The 17,752-nt window shown below is 34.0% G+C and overlaps 1 protein-coding gene across 2 annotated transcripts in view; it reads right to left on the reverse strand.

Moving 5' to 3' along the window:
* Nucleotides 1–16,650, reverse strand: part of LOC129232524 (trifunctional nucleotide phosphoesterase protein YfkN-like) — a 69,689-nt gene extending 53,039 nt beyond the window's left edge. The window contains exons 1-2 of one of the 2 annotated variants that reach the window (XM_054866671.1): nucleotides 16,606–16,650; nucleotides 15,706–15,879 (exon numbers count right to left, since the gene is read on the reverse strand). In XM_054866671.1, coding sequence (XP_054722646.1) covers nucleotides 15,706–15,865 — 160 coding nt within the window. In that variant the 5' untranslated portion in view covers nucleotides 15,866–15,879; nucleotides 16,606–16,650. Of the gene's footprint in view, nucleotides 1–15,705; nucleotides 15,880–16,351 lie in introns of both variants that reach the window. The other variant, XM_054866666.1, reaches the window with a different exon arrangement.
* Nucleotides 16,651–17,752: the final 1,102 nt, after the last annotated feature.

Consider the following 17,752-nt stretch of genomic DNA (forward strand, 5'->3'; position numbering starts at 1 on the left):
GCAATTCTATTTCTCATTAGCCGCAAGGCACACTTGAAATTTAGACCTTTAATTAGGATTTCCTGCTCTCTTTCCCAATTCAATTCAGGGCAGTCCAGGGTCAAGGCAGGCCCTTTGCCAGTTTTGGTAAAGTTTGGTTCGGCAGATTTTTCAAGTCTGCCGAACTGACTTCTGTGCACTTCCTCCTCCAGGGGCAGGCACAGAAATATTGGGGCTGTTACAAATACCTTTTTTGGGCTCCCTCCATGTTGTTTACCTATATTTTGAACCCTAGGTTTAAAAATATTGGGCCCCATTTAAGCTCGGGCCCGGATTAACAGGTGTCCCTTCTCCCCTCTATACACGACCCTGCTCTCCTCCCCCTAACACTCTTATAAAACTTACACTGTACTGATTTCGAGGCTGGGCCCCTAGTTTCCAATTAGGCGAGTATCTTGTTACCAAGATGTGCCAAATTCAGCTCCTTGATACATCCTGCGTAAAAAATGCAAAAATCACTATTCTCGCGTTTTTGTAGCATAATTTTCAAGATCATTTTTGTGACTGATATGTTTCATGTCTTGCATTTATTTAATGCCGAATTCAGTAACATGGAAGTTCTTTTGTTATTGCTTTTTTTTTTTTTAATTTTTTTTTCTTACTTCTACGGCATACTGTTAATACCTTAAGTATGAGAAAAAAAAGAACACTTACTCTGCTCTTTTTCATTTTCTGCACTACTTGTGATTGAAAAAAAAAGTTTGTTTCGAGAAATATTTCGTTGCATTTATTAACTTAAAACAGGTGTGTCTTACAAAGTTATAAGAGCTTCAAATAATTTCAACTCTTCGAGAGTCTTTGAAAATTATTTAAGTTTTTGAAATTCCTTGAAAAGTTCTTCAATTTTGTATCTCATCAAGAAAATAAAGTATGAATTGTCCAAATGACCAGAATATTACCCTTCCGTTCTTCTTTTCTGCATGTTTACACTATTTCTTTTAAACTATTTTGTACAATTTTCATACTGTAGGGCAGTTAATGAAAAAAGTGGGGGTAGGGGGAGTGATCAAAAACAAACTTCACTAAAAGTCGATATGAGCAGATGACGGGGTGCTTCTCTTTTCTCCTCTCTCGTTTTTCCTCTCTGTCCATTAATTTCCATGATTTGTCGAGCAAGCAATTTTTATTTTGTTTGATCTTGATTGGAAAAAGAATGTATAACTTTTAAAAAACTTTGTTTGCCTATTTTTTTTTCATATTTTCGTTGTTTCAATTACCTAATATAAGGCCTCAAAATACAGATTTTTTTTTCAAAAATTTCTCGGGGGGAGAAACCGCCGGACCACCTGAAATTATGGATGTTCTACATCCGACTTAAAGGGACACCCTCGTGTTATCCTTACCACTACAAGGTGAATAAGAAAAATAATAAGAAAAATAATAAGAAATTAAAATAAAATAACAACAGTCCAAACAGTGGAATCGTTAAAAATCGAGACAAAAAGTCTTCTATGTTAACATTTTTATGCGTTTGGTGTGTCTATATATACTATATGGTGTGTGTGTGTGTTGGGCAATGTGCTAATCCGGGCCCATCCCGAAAAAAATTTCTGGATACGGCCTTGAGGGGAGGCAAGTGTTCCGCATCACGTAGTTCTTAAGTAATCAAGCAAAATTCCTCAAGAATTTCTCACAAGATAACTTATAATGAATCAAATAAATATGCTGAATTTTAAATGTTCAATTGTCAAAATAAGTGTCGATTTCCCGACATTATAGCATAGTTTAAGAAAAATAAAATGTTATGGAACATTTTGTTGGTTCATTGTCCATTAATATCTACTCTTTACACACATGCTTCATTTTTGTGACAGAACCGGTAATCAGGCATGGATACAGGGGAGGAGAAATGAGGGAAATGGCCCACCTCCTGAAGCATGAAAGGGTGCCTTCTAAAAGGAGCACCGAGAGCAGCCCCTAGACATATTTTATTTAAAAAAAAAGCTATACTGATTAGATACTCTTGCAATCATTTCAAACAACAAATTATGTGTTCAACAATCGTGGATGTGTGAACAGAAAGTGGAAAATTGCTACTCCTATGAGAGTCAAACATATTTGAATGACGAACTAAAATTTTGTAATTTTCCCCCTTTACGGCATGAACTGCCTGGTTTCTGATCAGGTAGGAGGACAGGGCTCTTGCACCGGGAAGCTAATTTAAATGTAGCTCCAAAACGAAGATCCAAAAGGATGCCATAGAAAGGATGACTAAAGAAGGCTTAAAATTGCGTTTCTAGAACCTAAATTTCGGAAAATTTTGCTAGTTGAACCACCAATCTAAAGGACCTAATTAAGTCTCTGATTCACCCCTTCCAGCTTAACTAAATCAAAATAGCCTAAAGATGTTCGCTCTAAAATCTAAAATGAGTTTTCAAAGGACAGCTTTTCCTAATGTCATCAAAAATTGCTTAATGACATTTTTCGGATTTCTTTTTCAAAATGTTTGCGATTGAGGGCCTCGAAATTGATTCCCAAACATTACTACCAAAGACAGTATCAATTAGCGTCTTTAGAGAGGCCTCTAATCCCACCCCCTCTCACTTAACGTATTGAAAAACAAACTAAAATATCGTTTTTTAAATATCAGTTTCAAGAATTTTCGGAGAAGGACTCCGGATCCCCCTTTTCTCCAACCCAATCACTATACACCTATAAATTTCGTTTTCAGATGGTTCCGTGGAGCCACAGAACCCTTCCTGCTTAATCTAGCCTGAAATTAACTTCAGTTTCAAAAAACAGTTCATGAGAGCAACCTGAACCCCCGCCCGCTCTTAGCCTACAATGCCTAAAATACGATTTTGGGACTTCAATTTCTAAGAAATTTCGGATTAGAAGTGCCTGGCTTGTGTAACTTTTCACGGCGCTAGGGCATACCCATCAATGGTCGAGGTGAGGCGGACAAAAGTCAATAGTTGTATTTTTTAGATATTAATATATAAAAACATCCGAAAGATCCGCCGAAACTTCCCAGTTTCATTAACGTCACCAAAGATACTATATAATTGCGATTTTAGAAATATCCACTTGGGAGCTCCAAAACCCTTCCTTCCCAAAAATAACCCATAATGGGTTTTAGTTCCGAAAAATATTTTGGTTCAGAACATTTTCATGTTACTCCTATCGTTTTCAAATGTAGCCAAAAATGGGTTTTTGAAACAATAGTACCCAGAAACTCCCGGAGGAAGGCGGCCAGATCCCCTACGTAAACAGAGACAGCCTAAATTTGCGTTTTAAACATTAATTTCGAAGGGAGATGATTGAATCTCCCTCCCTCTAGAAACGTCAACAAAGGTAACCCAAAATTGCGTATTTAAAACTTCAGTTTCAGAAAATTTTCGGGAAGAGCGTCCATCCTTCCTAAGCTACTCTCACCAAAAATTGCTTCAAATTTATTTCAATTTTGAAAGAATTTTAAGAAAGAACTCCAACATTACTTTCCCCTGAAATCTCGGAAAACTTCCTAAATTTGCGATATTTGATGTCAATTTTGAAAATTTCTCCATGCACCTTAAATATACCCGATTCTTTTGTGCTTACAACCGAACACAACCAAAGATGAACTAAAACTATTTTTCATACCCCAATTTCGATAATCTTCTCGGAGCAATCCCCCCTCCTCTGTTCTTCCTCTGATGTCACACAAGACAGACTATAAAATGCGTTTTTACGACTAGTAAAATTTGGCATCTATTACTTTCTTCAAAGATAAAAATTGTACCTCAGGAGTTTCTTACTATAAAACTTTTCTCCCTTCTTATAAGTTCATCATTCTTCTGTTGTTTTTTATTTTTTTAATTAGAACTTCGTACAGAAATTTGAAGAAAGATTTATATGGACGTTAAAGATTAGTCAAAATATGCAAATTACTCTTGAGGGACGGCACATTAGGTCTTTGCACGCGGGCGGCCGACACCCTAGGATCAGCCCTGGTGCTTCACAATATTTTGGTGGGCTGCGGTTTTGCTCTTGGGGGGGGGAAGCATTCCCATTCATGTCAACATAACCCCAACAAGGATAATGACAAACTCTCTAAAATTCAAGATGCCAGAATGGCAGGTGAAACAAGTTAGGAGACAACTCATATTATGGAAACGTAAAAAACTACATAACTGCACATTTACATGTACCAGAACTGAAAATTCAAGTGCCATGAACAGCAATATTTGAGGTGCCAAGGCATTAAAAACATTCAGATAACTGTTCAACATCAATTTAAAAATTGGTTTTCCAGTTCTTACAAAGTAGTAAACTCATTTTTAAAAATCACTAGGGGCTCCGCCCTCTGCTTGCTAACACTCACCAACCCCCGAAGATTGCTTTGCAATTTTATTTGATTCGCAAAGATTTAAATCGTCAATCAAAAAGAAACATTAAAAATGCGTTATGAGCTCCCTTTGGAACAAAAAGCACACCTTCCCTGGGTTTCAAAATAACTTGTACAGTGAAACCTGTGTAAGTTGACCACTTGCGGTACAGTACTTTGGTGGTCAACTTATAAAGGGGGTAATGATTTTTTTTTTTTTTTTTGTCATTTCCTGCACCATGTATTCATTTTTTGACTAATTGACACTTACTCTTTCCGTTCAACTCATTTTCATTGTTTAACAATACTTTGAAACAATAATTTAAAATGTTATTCAAATTATTTTTAGAGGTTATTTTCTCAGAATGATGTATAATGTGTCACGTAAATTTAAAATTTCACTAAATATCCAAAAAAAAAAATTGTTTATAAAAAGTTATTTGATATTAATGGTTTCTAAAAATTCATAGCTAATCAAAAATAAGAAACTTTACCCTTATTTTTTTTTCTCATATACATTTAATACATTTATAACCCTGATGATCTACTTTTCAACAAAATAACTCCTTATTAAAGTTTGGCGCACTTATTAGACACTAGTTTTGGAAATTTCATATGAGTTAGCTAATTTTCTCTGGATTTCTCTTTTTTCAATTAATTTTAATATTTCATACTTTTTATCAATCTCAAGTTCAACTAACTTTCTTTTTGAAGCCATTTTATGTAAAACTATAACACAAAGAGCAACAAGCTGAACTCTCATAGTTCTAAAAGGCAGTTGAAAATGAAAATGTCCTATTTCTTAATCCCTTGCACCAGAAATACTGCAATGCAAGTAACTTTTACTCTAGCACAGTGATTCCCAACCTGGGGGCGATCGCCCCCAAAGGGGCGATAAAACTCTTCTAGGGGGCGATAAATTTCTGGGGGGCGATAGGGGGGCGACCGGTATTCGGATACCTGGTAATGGGAAATTCTTGACTTTTTAAAAACTATTTTTATTAAAACAAATCGGTACACAATTCAGAAATATCTTTCAGAATACCTATGTTGTGTAATACCAAACCAAGCATATGGCATGTTAAATCAAAGAAAGTCGTTCCCAGAAAATAAGGCATGTATGATTTACAGCTCTATCAAATATGTGCGGATAAAAAAAAATCCCAAAAGAGAAAAATAATATCTTTTATTTTATTGCCGTTTTCACGAGGAAGAAGAAAAATCTTGTAAGCACTGTCTGACCATTGGCGGGAGCATATATTTAACGCCTGAAAAGTGGATGGATATGTGTAGGAATGGATTTTTGCATTTACTTATCAGTTGTCATTCAGAATCTTGCAATCGGCGCATAAACATCCTTACGTAGTTTCTATTGTTTGATTTAATTTAGTGAATGTCTGTTTAATTGTGCATGTTTCGTAGTGTGGAAGTTCGATATGAATTCGAGAAAGAAATGCCGCACAGTGGAGTATTTGACTGAAAATCCTGGCCAAAAGTCCAAAATTAAAAATTTACCCAATTTTTATAAAAATTTATTCTATGATAGTTGACTAACTGGTGCATCGATCGGCACCTGTTTTGGAAACCTGAGTCACGTACAATTACTCATAGCCTCGGTAAAAGATGAGATTTCTATAAGAATTTTCGCTTTTTTGTCACGTTTCAGCTTAATTATTACTTTTTAATGTAGATTTTTTTGTGGCTTTATAAATGAATGGAATTGACCCAAATTAATTTTACGGGATAAAGAAATGTCAGGGCTTTGTGCTAATTATAAATTAAAGTAAATATTTTTATTTTCTTTTTGTAAAAAAATAAAGAAAACTTGGTACGGAAGATTTTTAAAGGCTTTTCGCCTTAATTTATAACTAGAGAAAGCTTTTTAAATGGGTGTCGGGCTCGGTCGGGCTGTTTTGAAAGTTACATCGTATTTGGCAAAGTCTCTAGTGCTAATTTCTGCAAAAAAATCTTCCGCCTACAACTGCCCTTTTTTTAATGATTTTTTTTAAAAACGTGCATAATCCAATCGTTTTGTGACAAGTCATGATTTTAAACTGAAATTACCAACAAAGATTTAATAAATTTGTAAAAAGTTATCAAAAGTACTACTGAATGAAAAAAGCAACATATTTAAGCGCACAAACATCAATAAAATTTCAGACACGAGTTTCAGGGTTACTAGAAACCGCTTCATGAATGTATAAAAGTTTAAGCTATGGAATGAGAATCATTGAATTAATTTCGAAAATGCTTAGTTTTATGCTTCGTTAAAGGAATTCATTGCACCCCTAAAACATGTGTTTGCGTTTAATTATGTTAATTTTCTCATGTACATTAATGAGGCAATAAATTAAATAATTTTGTGATCTCGCTAAGAAAATTTTCTCTTCCTTAAAATTGAGAAAGATTTTAAATAAAATAAATAAATATTTATATTTTTTCAGATTATCGTTGCAAATAATGTGCCGGGGGAGGGGGGGTCTTTCCCCCCTTATACGTAGTATATTTGTAATTTTCTCCTAACGCTAGCGAACTATCCACATTTAAGATATCTTACCAACTCATTGTGAAATTGAAGTTGTATTAAATTTTAGTTCCAAGTTTTTGTTCACACAATTTTTAGCGGGACACATCACGCTATGTAAAACTAAGGATCGACCCAAGGTACGGCTATATGTACAACATATAAAATTCAAAAACAAAGAGCTTTTGAATATCCATTTTCGAGTGTTTTTACAGTTTTAACTTCCGAGTTCATTTTTCTTTTTTTTTTTTTTACAATAGAAAAAAGGTTCTTTGTAACCCCGAAACCCTTGACTTCAATTTCTTTTGTGCGTGATTAACTCAGGGTTTTAATGATTGAAACTGAACGAAAAGAATAACATTGATTTTTTTTTGTTTCAAATTAGTGTTTTGTAAAGAACACAAGGATTTTTTTAACCGTTTTTATTTATTTTTTTTTCTTCTTAATTACACATCTTCGACGAAAATGATGGGGAAAAATAGCCATATCTTCGCATTAAACATGTTTACTTATCACTTGTTAAAGCGTTTTTGGCAAGCAGCCAAGTGCTGCAACCATTTCGGATCGAGTGAAAATTATTGAAAACTTTTATTTCAACTCATTGAAAAAAAACTCATTATAAATCAGTGAAACAACATAACTTCACAGTTTTTGCTTTAAATAAAGATCAGGTGTTTATATTATTTCCTTAAAAAGTTTCAGAGCCATACCATTATTAGAATACCGGATGCAGGAATTTTAGTTCACATTGATTGAATAATTGAAAAAAAATCGAAAAAGTGACCTCTCTTTGTAAATTTCTAGAAATTCGGTTAATTACGTTAGAACTTCAAACAAATCATATTTTCGAAGAAAATTATTTTTCCTATCTTGTGATACATTGGTTTTTTTTCTACGTTCACTAGGATCGTTTTTACGGTCGTAAACATGCAAAAGTCTAGACCGTGGATAAAACATTAAATATTTCATTTTCTAATTCAAATTTTAAAAAATCAAGCTTCAAACTGTAACATCAGGCTTTCAGACAACTTGTATACAAAGTTTCGTGTCTTTAAGTGGAATAGCTTCGCCGTGCAGCGCAGAAACACACAGAAGGGAGTTGCCTTCAGATGAGTGAAAATTTCCAACTAGTTTTGGCCAGGATTTTCAGACAAATACTCCACTGTGCGCCGCACAGTGGAGTATTTGACTGAAAATCCTGGCCAAAAGTCCAAAATTAAAAATTTACCCGATTTTTATGAAAATTTATTCCATGATAGTTGACTAACTGGTGCATCGATCGGCACCTGTTTTGGAAACTTGAGTCACATACAATTGCTCATAGCCTCAGTGAAAAATGAGATTTCTATAAGAATTTTCGCTTTTTTGTTACGTTTCAGCTTAATTATTACGTTTCAATGTAGATTTTTTTGTGGTTTTCTAAATGAATGGAATTGAACCAAACCAATTTTACGGTATAAAGAAATGTCAGGGCTTAGTGCTAATTATAAATCAAAGTAAATATTTTTATTTTCTTTTAGTGAAAAAAACTAAAAAAACTTGGTACGTGAGATTTTTAAAGGCTTTTCGCCTTAATTTATAACTAGAGAAAGCTTTTTAAATGAGTGTCGGGCTTGGTCGGGCTGTTTTGAAAGTTGCATCGTATTTGGCAAAGGCTCTAGTGCTAATTTCAGCAAAAAAATCTTCCGCCTACAACTGCCCTTTTTTTAAATCATTTTTTAAAAAAAAAAAGTGCATAATCCGATCTTTTTGTGACAAGTCATGATTTTAAACTGAATTTACCTACAAAGATTTAATAAATTTGCAAAAAAGTTATCATAAGTACTACTGAATGAAAAGATCGACATATTTGAGCGCACAAACAACAATAAAATTTCAGACACGAGTTTCATGGTTACGAGAAAACGCTTCATCAATGTGTAAAGATGTAAGTTATGGAATGAGAATCGTCCAATTAATTTCGAAAACGCTTACCTTTATGCATCGCTAAAGAGATTCACTGCACCCCTAAAACATGTGTTTGCGTTCAGTTATGTTAATTTTCTCATGTGCGTTAATGAGTTAATAAATAAATTATTTTGTGATCTCGCTAAGAAAATTTGCTCTTCCTTAAAATTGAGATAGATTTTAGATAAAATAAATAAATATTTATATTTTTTCAGCTCATTGCTGCAAATAATGTGCCGGGGGGGGGGGGTCTTTCCCCCTTATACGTAGAAAAAGGGGGAAACCCCCCCACACTTGCTAGCGTTAGGAGACAATTGTAATTATCTCCTAACGTTCCTACGCTAGCGAGCTATCCATATTTAAGACATTTTGCCTACTCATTGTGAAATTAAAGTTATATAAAATTTTAGTTCCAAATTTGTTCGTACAATTTTTAGCGGGACACATCACACGATGTAAAACTAAGAATCGACCCAAGGTACGAGTACAATATATACAATTCAAAAACAAAGAGCTTTTGAATATCCATTTTCGAGTGTTTTTACAGTTATAATATCCTAGTTCATTTATTTATTTATTTATTTTTCAATAGAAAAAAGGTTCTTTGTAACCCCGAAGCCCTTGTCTTAAATTCTTTTTGTGCATGATTAACTCATGGTTTTAATAATTAAAACCAAACGAAAAGAATAAAATTGATTATTTTTTTGGTTTCAAATTAGTGTTTTGTACAGAATACTAGGATTTTTTTAACCGCTTTTTGCTCTTTTCCCCCCTCGAACAGTGCACTTAATTACATATCTTCAAAGGAAAACAGCAATTCGCATCGAACATGTTTACTTATCACTTGTCTAAGCATTATTGGCAAAGAGCCAACCGTGGCATTCATTTCAGATCGAGTGAAAATTATTGAAAATTTTTATTTCAACTCATTGGAAAAAATTCATTATAAATCAGTGAAAGAACATAACTTCACCGTTTTCGCTGTAAATGAAGGTAAAGTGTTTATATTATTTCCTTAAAAAGTTTCAGAGCCATAACATTATTAGAATATTGGATGCAAGAATTTTAGTTTACCTGGATTGAATAATTGAAAAAAGTCGAAAAAGTGACCTCCCTTTGTAAATTCTTAGAAATTCGGTTAATTACGTTAGAACTTCAAACAAACCATAATCTTGAAGAAAATTATTTTTCCTATCTCGTGATGCATTGGGTTTTTTTCTACGTTTACTTGGATCGTTTTTACGGTCGTAAACATGCAAACGTCTAAACCGTGGATAAAATATTAAATATTTCATTTTCTAATTCAAATTTTAAAAATCGAGTTTTAAATTGTAACATTAGACATTTCAGACAACTTGTATACCAAATTTCATGCCTATAAATGGGATAGCTTCGCCGTACAGCGCACACATGGATGTCGCCTTCAGAAGGGTGAAAAGTTCAAACTAGTTTTGACCAGGATTTTCAGTCAAATACTCCACTGTGTGCCGGTAGTATTAAGCAGAGTATTTAAAATTTGGTTTTTTCACGTCACCGCAAAATGTGCAGTTTCCGCATTGTCTTTTGTGCAATAAAACGTTTTCTAGCAATGAAGCGATGAAGCCCTCGCGAATGAAAGAGCATTTGTCAAGAGTACATGGTGACAAAGTAAATAAACCTATTAGTTATTTTCAAGACCTCAAAACAAAAGTGGATAAACGGCGAAAGATGGGTGAATTATTCAGAAGACAAGCAACAGATCTTGAGAAAGGGCTTCTTGCTTCTTACGAAGTGTCTCTTTCGATAGCAAAATGCGGTAAGCCTCATACGATTGGCGAATCTCTTATTCTACCGGCTGCCAAAAAGAAAGTTGAAATTTTGCTTGGTGAGGGCTCCAATAAAAAGATAAGTCAATCTCTCCCCCTGAGTAACAACAGTTTCCAGGAGAATAGATGAAATGGCTGCTGACGTTGAGTGCAAACTCATAGATGTTTTGAAACAAAGTAAATTTGCACTACAGATTGATGAATCAACTGTGACAGATAACAGAGCTATTTTATTAGCTTACGTGAGGTTTATTAATGAGCTGAAAGAGATAACTGAGGAAATGTTGTTCGCCAGAACTTTGATTACTGATACAAAGGGATCGTCGATTATTAAACTGGTGAAGGATTATTTTGAAGAAAAAGGAATTCCATTGACAAATGTAAGTGCTTGTAAGTAAGATTACTATCCATTGTGTCATTCATCGTCAACACTTGGCTGCAAAAAAATTGAGTGGTGTTTTACATGAAACCTTACAATTAGTCGTTACTGGTATTAACAAGATCAAAGCTAATTCTCTCAATGATCGCCTGCTTCGAGAGCTTTGCCATGAAAATAATGAAAAATTCAAACACTTGCTTTTAGGTACCTGTGAGATGGCTTTCCAAAGGAAAAGGCGCCGATTCTTTGAATTATTCGATTGGTAGCTGAGTTTCTCGACTAGCATGATCCTGCTTTAAGTGAGAATTTGAAACAGCGCAAATTGGAACTAATATATCTCACAGATATTTTTGAAAAAATGAAAGAAGTCAACATTAAGCTTCAAGGAAACAAGATGAACCTCAACAAGGCCAAAAGCATAATTTCAGCATTCTTTGCCAAATTGGAAATCCACAAGGCAAATATTGGCCGTAAAGAATTTATCCTGTTTCCGACTCAAAAAAAAAAGTTTAATCGTGGATGATGAACTTCCTGAAGAAAAATTTTTTATTTTTATTGATCACCTTGATCAGTTAAAAAAGAACATGGAATCAAGGTTTGCAGATTTGATCAACTTACAAATTCCTGACTGGATTTTAGACCCATTTAGTTTTGAAGATGTGGATGAACTGGAAAACTCTTTGCAGACAGAGTTTATGGATTTAAAATTTGATTGTGAATCAAAAATTACTTTCAAGCAATACGGTTACGAACTTCCCTGGGTGAAGCTTATGGGTACTTACCCACAACTTTGGAAAAAAGTTGAACAGCTCCTCATCTCATTCCCCTCAATATATTTAGTTGAAAGAGGTCTGGAGAGGTTCTCACGAAGCAAAGAAATAGATCGGACATCTGTCTCAAAGGGGACCTCAGATTAAATCTCACTAATATAAAGAAAGACATCAAAGCTTTAACGGAGTTCCATCAAGCACAAGGCAGCCATTAAAAAGGTAAAAAAGAACAAATCTTAACAGTTAAAATTTTCAATTTTTTCCGGATTTCAATTTAAAAAAAAAGCACGTTACTGAAAAATGTAGTATTCTTATTTTTGCTAAGTATGTAAATACGTTGCTTATATAAAGTACTTCAAATTACCTTTTTTTCTTTTTTTTCTTTTGGGGTGGGGGAGGGGAAGGGGTTAAGAATAAAAAAAATTCAGTTTTCAAGCTAATTATTGCTTTATCATGCACTTTTTGAAGCTTTAAACTAAAATTAGGCGTTCAGTAACATTAATCTTCACTAAAATCAGCGCCATCTAATTTGTGTTTTTTAGGGAAGAACGTGGGGGGCGATGGGTGAAATTTAACTTCCGAAAGGGGTGATGAGCCAAAAAAGGTTGGGAACCACTGCTCTAGCACAATTCCAGTGCTGCCACAAAATATTGCAACTGGAAAAAAATACTTTGTACTTTTCTACTGACACATGTTTTCATTGAACAGAGAGTACAAAAGGTAATCTCAAATAGAACAACAAAAGAAAAGCAAGTTTGGAGAATCTGGTTCTTAGTAGTTTTTCAAAATGGTTAAACTTACAAAGAGGTTCAGTTATGCAGCTGTTTTATTTAGTTGGTAAAATACTGGTTTGGCATCAAAAATATTCTTGGAAAGCTATAAAAAAATAATAATAAAATAAAATAATTTGCTTAATTAAGTTTTAAAAAATAAACCAAGTGGTCAACTTACAAAGGGTTTTTTACAATACTCCAAACCACATTTTGGGTACATTAGTGGTCAAGATAGACAGGTGGTCAAGATAGAAAGGTGGTCAAGTTACAGAGGTTTTCTTTCATTATACAAGATAGGACTAATTCCGTTCCTGACAAAAGCGGTCAACATAGACAGGTGGTCAACTTTACAGGTTTAACCTGTACCAACTTGTAGAGCTGTAAGGGCTAAGGGGCTCCTGAGCATTGCAAATCTGCAGTTTTGTACATTTGAAAAGTCGCTTTCACATTCGTGGTCTCTAGTAACATATTTTGCTCTTTAACTCGCGGCTTGAATTGAGTTGAGCCTAAGATATTACGTTAAAATTGAAACCCTTAAAGTTTGTGAATAAGAAAAAAAACAAGCGAATCGAAAAGACATAACTATGGCAACGCCGAATAAAACATCAATAATTTTAATGGAGATGAGATTATTCAAACTTGATTTTTAACAGCTTGTAACTTTTTTCCATTGGAGATAAAAGCTTAGTTTTTCGACCATAGGTCCAGTTGGATCTGGAGTAAAAAAAGTCGTTCTTTCTGGATACATTCTGGGACAATTCCTTCGCTTTTTACTGATACATTCAATGAGGAAAGTACTGCCTAAATTTTAGTTAAGTCTAAAAAAGTTTGAGCTAAAAGCGTAAACAACTCCCGTGCATTTAAGTTACAGCATTGAAACAAATTGCGTAGAATGTGGAAATTTCTACTTTTTCCAACGATACATAATATTAATACGTGCAAATAATTTTCACCCTATTAATAGGCAATAATAGGCAATTTACGAGAAATTTGAGCTTAAAGAATTAAAAAAAAAAAATTGAATTTTAAAAAACAAAACTCTAGGTGCAAACACCAGGTAAAACATTTCATAGACGAAAAATGATTTTGAATACTTTGTAGAAAAACCTATCAAGTGGATTTTCTGAAAAAGGATAATGTAAAATCTGGAATATTGTAACATTTTCAGTATAGCAGTTTTCACAGACCAGCAGAAAATGATGACCAAAGTGCGATTACTTAAATACAGCCAGGGCCGCAGAGAGTCAAGGCGGGCCTCTTGTCAGTATGTCGCTCGGCCACTCCCGCCTCCAGAAAAGAAGAAAAGGGGGAAAGAAGAAAAATAAAAGAAAAGGGAAAAAGAAGGGAAAAGAGGGGGGGGAGGGGAGAGAAAAAAAATCAAAACTGCTTACTAGAAAACAATTAACTCTATTTTAAGAGTCACAACAGTTAAATACCAAAAGAATAAATTTTACTTTATCTTTGTGTTTTCTCTTATTCAGAGTTTCTCTCCCCCTTTTTCATTCTTCCTTTCTTTTCTTCTTTCTACTTTTCTTTCTTTCTTTTTTACTTCCTTTTACAAAAAAGGAAGTATTTATTCCTTTTTATTGCAAATACAATACTTCCTTTTACAAAAAAGGAAGTATTGTATTCGCAAAAAAAATTTCACTCAAAAATCGGGCTTAATCTCCATTTTTCTCACCCCCGAATAAATGCTGAGTTTTTTTTTTTCGCCCCGACCACACGTGGATATATGCCTTGGAACCTACAGACACCCGAAATATCCATTTTGACGACCCCCGAGTTAATTACAACGAATTTTCTCGTGACGTCTGTATGTACGTATGTATGTGCGCATGTATCTCGCATAACTCAAAAATGGTACGCCCTAGAAAGTTGAAATTTGGTACGTAGACTCCTAGTGGGGCCTAGTTGTGCACCTTCAACTTTGGTTGCATTCAGATGTACCTAAAGGGGTCTTTTGCCCCTTTTTGGGGGGAAATCATTATTCATTTCGATGTAAAATCAAGTGGTGGTATAATTTGTCGGACACTTGGCGATACATCACCAGTCTTCAACTTGGCAACAAATTTTGCTATGTTTTTTTTTTTTTAATTTGGTTTCAATATGGCCACTGTTGGTGATATTTAGAGAGTAAACAATTGAATCACATTAAAATTGCCAATAATGAGGAAATGACATTAAATTGGAGTAAAAGGAAGTCATGTGATGCACATCAGCTCGTTTTTTTTTTTTTTTTTTTTTTTTTTTTTTTGTACCAGTGTCACCAGGCCCTCATCAGGTCTGAATACAGCATTACAATAAGTAACAGATTTTTAGATTTAGGTTTTGGATCAGGAGGTTTTTTTTTTCTTTTCTTTTTACCAGGCAGATGAGCCCAAAGAGGAAGTTAAAAGTTTTTTCAGAAACCATGTTTTGAATGAAATATTCATTCACCCTAGTTAAGTGAACTGTTTCAACTTTGGTGAGGTCAAAGCTGCTAACATTCATGAAAGCATCAGTCATACACTAAGTGCAAATTAGTCCGAACAATATTTGCATCAGATCTATTTATAGTTTTTTAGTTTCAAAAGAAAAAAATAATAATAATAATTTTACAGCCAATACTGAGTACTGCAGAGCAGAATCTTTCTTAGCAATATGTGATGCAGATTAAAAAACCACCAAAGTCATCTGCAAGACTAATCAACATTAGATTAATCATTCAATGCATAAAAAAAGATGGTAACAAAATTTACTTAAGAACATGCCACCTGTGAATTATATTCCCGAAGTCAGTACAATCTTTGTTCATACAGCACAAGTTTTGAAAATACAGTACAAATTTTTGTCCACTGAATACAAGTCTTCCCCAGCCCCCCTGAAATGTTCTTTTTTTTTTTTTTTTTTTGCTCCAACTAAGAAACAATCTGCAGACTTTTTGATAATCTGCAACTCATGTTCACTCAAAAACAAGAATGAGACAAAATATAAGACAAAACAATTTAAAATGGGAGATTCATAGGCGATACGTCATTGAAAGATATTGTAGAATGTGCCACTGGCATCTGGATAACCAAAAAGTACCCATTTTGTATTATGAGACATAACTAATTTCTAATACTGCAGCATCCTGAAATCTATGGAACAGAAAGTAAAAATTAAAGGGCTAAGAAGACTTACTGATAGAAGGTGCAAATATATCACCGCTGAATAGTACTAATGGTTCCAAATCATGAAATGATTTTAAAGCTGTGCAGAATCGGGAGGCTCCACCAACTGGCTCAAAATTTTGGCTTTCTACATTGTAACAGTCATTGAAATGAAGGATGGTTACAGCCATTTCTTAATCTTTTGCTAAAATTTAAATTAGAATATTCATACTTTGACATAAATAGCAGCAAATTGAAAAAGATAAACAGCAAGAAATATAAAAGTAAAAGACATTTTCAAAAATACTAATTTGTCTAATAAAAGTAAATACGTATGCCCTGAATTTAGCACAAATATTAAAATTTGAAGTACTGTGAAATAAACAGTAACGAAATCAGAAGCGTCAAATTTATTCAAATTCTCGTTGTTTTTTAAATTTTCAAATTGTATACTGGCATTTCAAATTGTATACCATTGTAACCATTGTTGACACTATTCAAGACATAAAAGAAATAAATTTAAATAAATAAATTAGCTTCAATGTGATAGATTATGTTAAAAACTGTAGTCCCACAACTTGGTAATTTTATAAAGGAAACCAATTCATTTTTAAAGAACAGTTTATAATGAAAGTTGAAGAAGCGAAAAACAGGAAAAATGAAATACATTCATGTACCTTCTAAAACCTGATTCGAAAGTTATTTTTACGGAATAAAAACACTTTCAATGCAATAAAACGACTAAAAAAAGCCACAAGCAGTAATTTAATTAAAATTCAATTTCATACAACTGGAATTTCTCAATACTGGTCCTAACGCTCCAAAGCGTAGCATCATTTTATGAAAAACGCAAATATTTTTTTCTTTCTTTCCCTCATAAAATGAATATATAATCGTTGAACTACCAGAAACAAAATGATAAATGACACACATGAGTGCTCTTGCTCCTACACACACATTCCGTATTTTCCAATCTACTTCCGCTGCGAAAAACAAAACAAATGACGCAATTTCTGGAAATTCGATATTCTTTTATACAGCCAGATCCACAGTTCAACATTTGGAAAGGCTTTAATCAATGAACTCGTTTCACGTGTCGTCATAGGTCACATGATCTCGGAGTCGCTTGATCTCGCTCCGCTCCGCAAGAGTTCACACTCAAGAGTGAACTCTTGCAGAGCTATGATGTAGCAGAACGTGCTTTGTTTACATTACTTTCTGCGAAAAAAACATTCTGTTCGGTGGTTACTTTGTTCTGATGTGTGTAGTTAAGATGTATAACAGTCAAACAAGGTTGTTTTCCATGGATTTCCATAGAAAAAAAGGTTTTGAACAGCTTGTCAACACGAAATGACGCTTCTCCAGGAACGAATGCAATAGTTCTATGAGTTCCAATATTTGAGAAATGGCACTTCTCGCATGGGTATTTTCTAGCTATTATTTTTTAATATTAAATAGACGATACTTCTGACAGTGTTTTCTGTAAAATTCGTAAAACTCATAGCAAAACTTCGAAAATTTTCTGTTGAATTTTTGGAGCATCGAATACAAGATCACATACATGACTTCAATCATTCTATTTAAAGAAAAACAAATATCGAAGCATTAATACTGGATGGTTACAGCAGGGAGGTTTGGTGTCATATTTGTAATCAAATCCTCTGCAGTAGCTTTTCAGTTTTCCTGATCAATACTTTGCAGCTGAGAATCTTAATCGGTTTTTTCATTGTTGCGCTGCTATGATTACCACAGCAAAATTTCGGATTTCACCAAATTTTCCGAAAATAATACGTTATTTAATAAACTTTTCACGTGCCGCTAATAATCGCGCACAGTGAACAACCATCAAACGCGATAACTCGCCAAAAAAGGCAACCACTCAAACACGCGCTCCGATCCAAAATGGCTGATGATCTTAAGCTGATGCGTCGGCTCGTATATATAGCGGCCTTAGCCCTGGCTATAGGGCGGTAACTTACTGAATAAAGTCTCAATGCTTTAAAAACTGTTTGCAAGAAATCTTACTTCTATATACTCAAGCAAGAAATGGCAACAAATATTATTGTTCAGCTTTTCTT

This window comes from Uloborus diversus, chromosome 1, assembly GCF_026930045.1.
Source record: "Uloborus diversus isolate 005 chromosome 1, Udiv.v.3.1, whole genome shotgun sequence".
NCBI classification, from domain to species: domain Eukaryota; kingdom Metazoa; phylum Arthropoda; class Arachnida; order Araneae; family Uloboridae; genus Uloborus; species Uloborus diversus.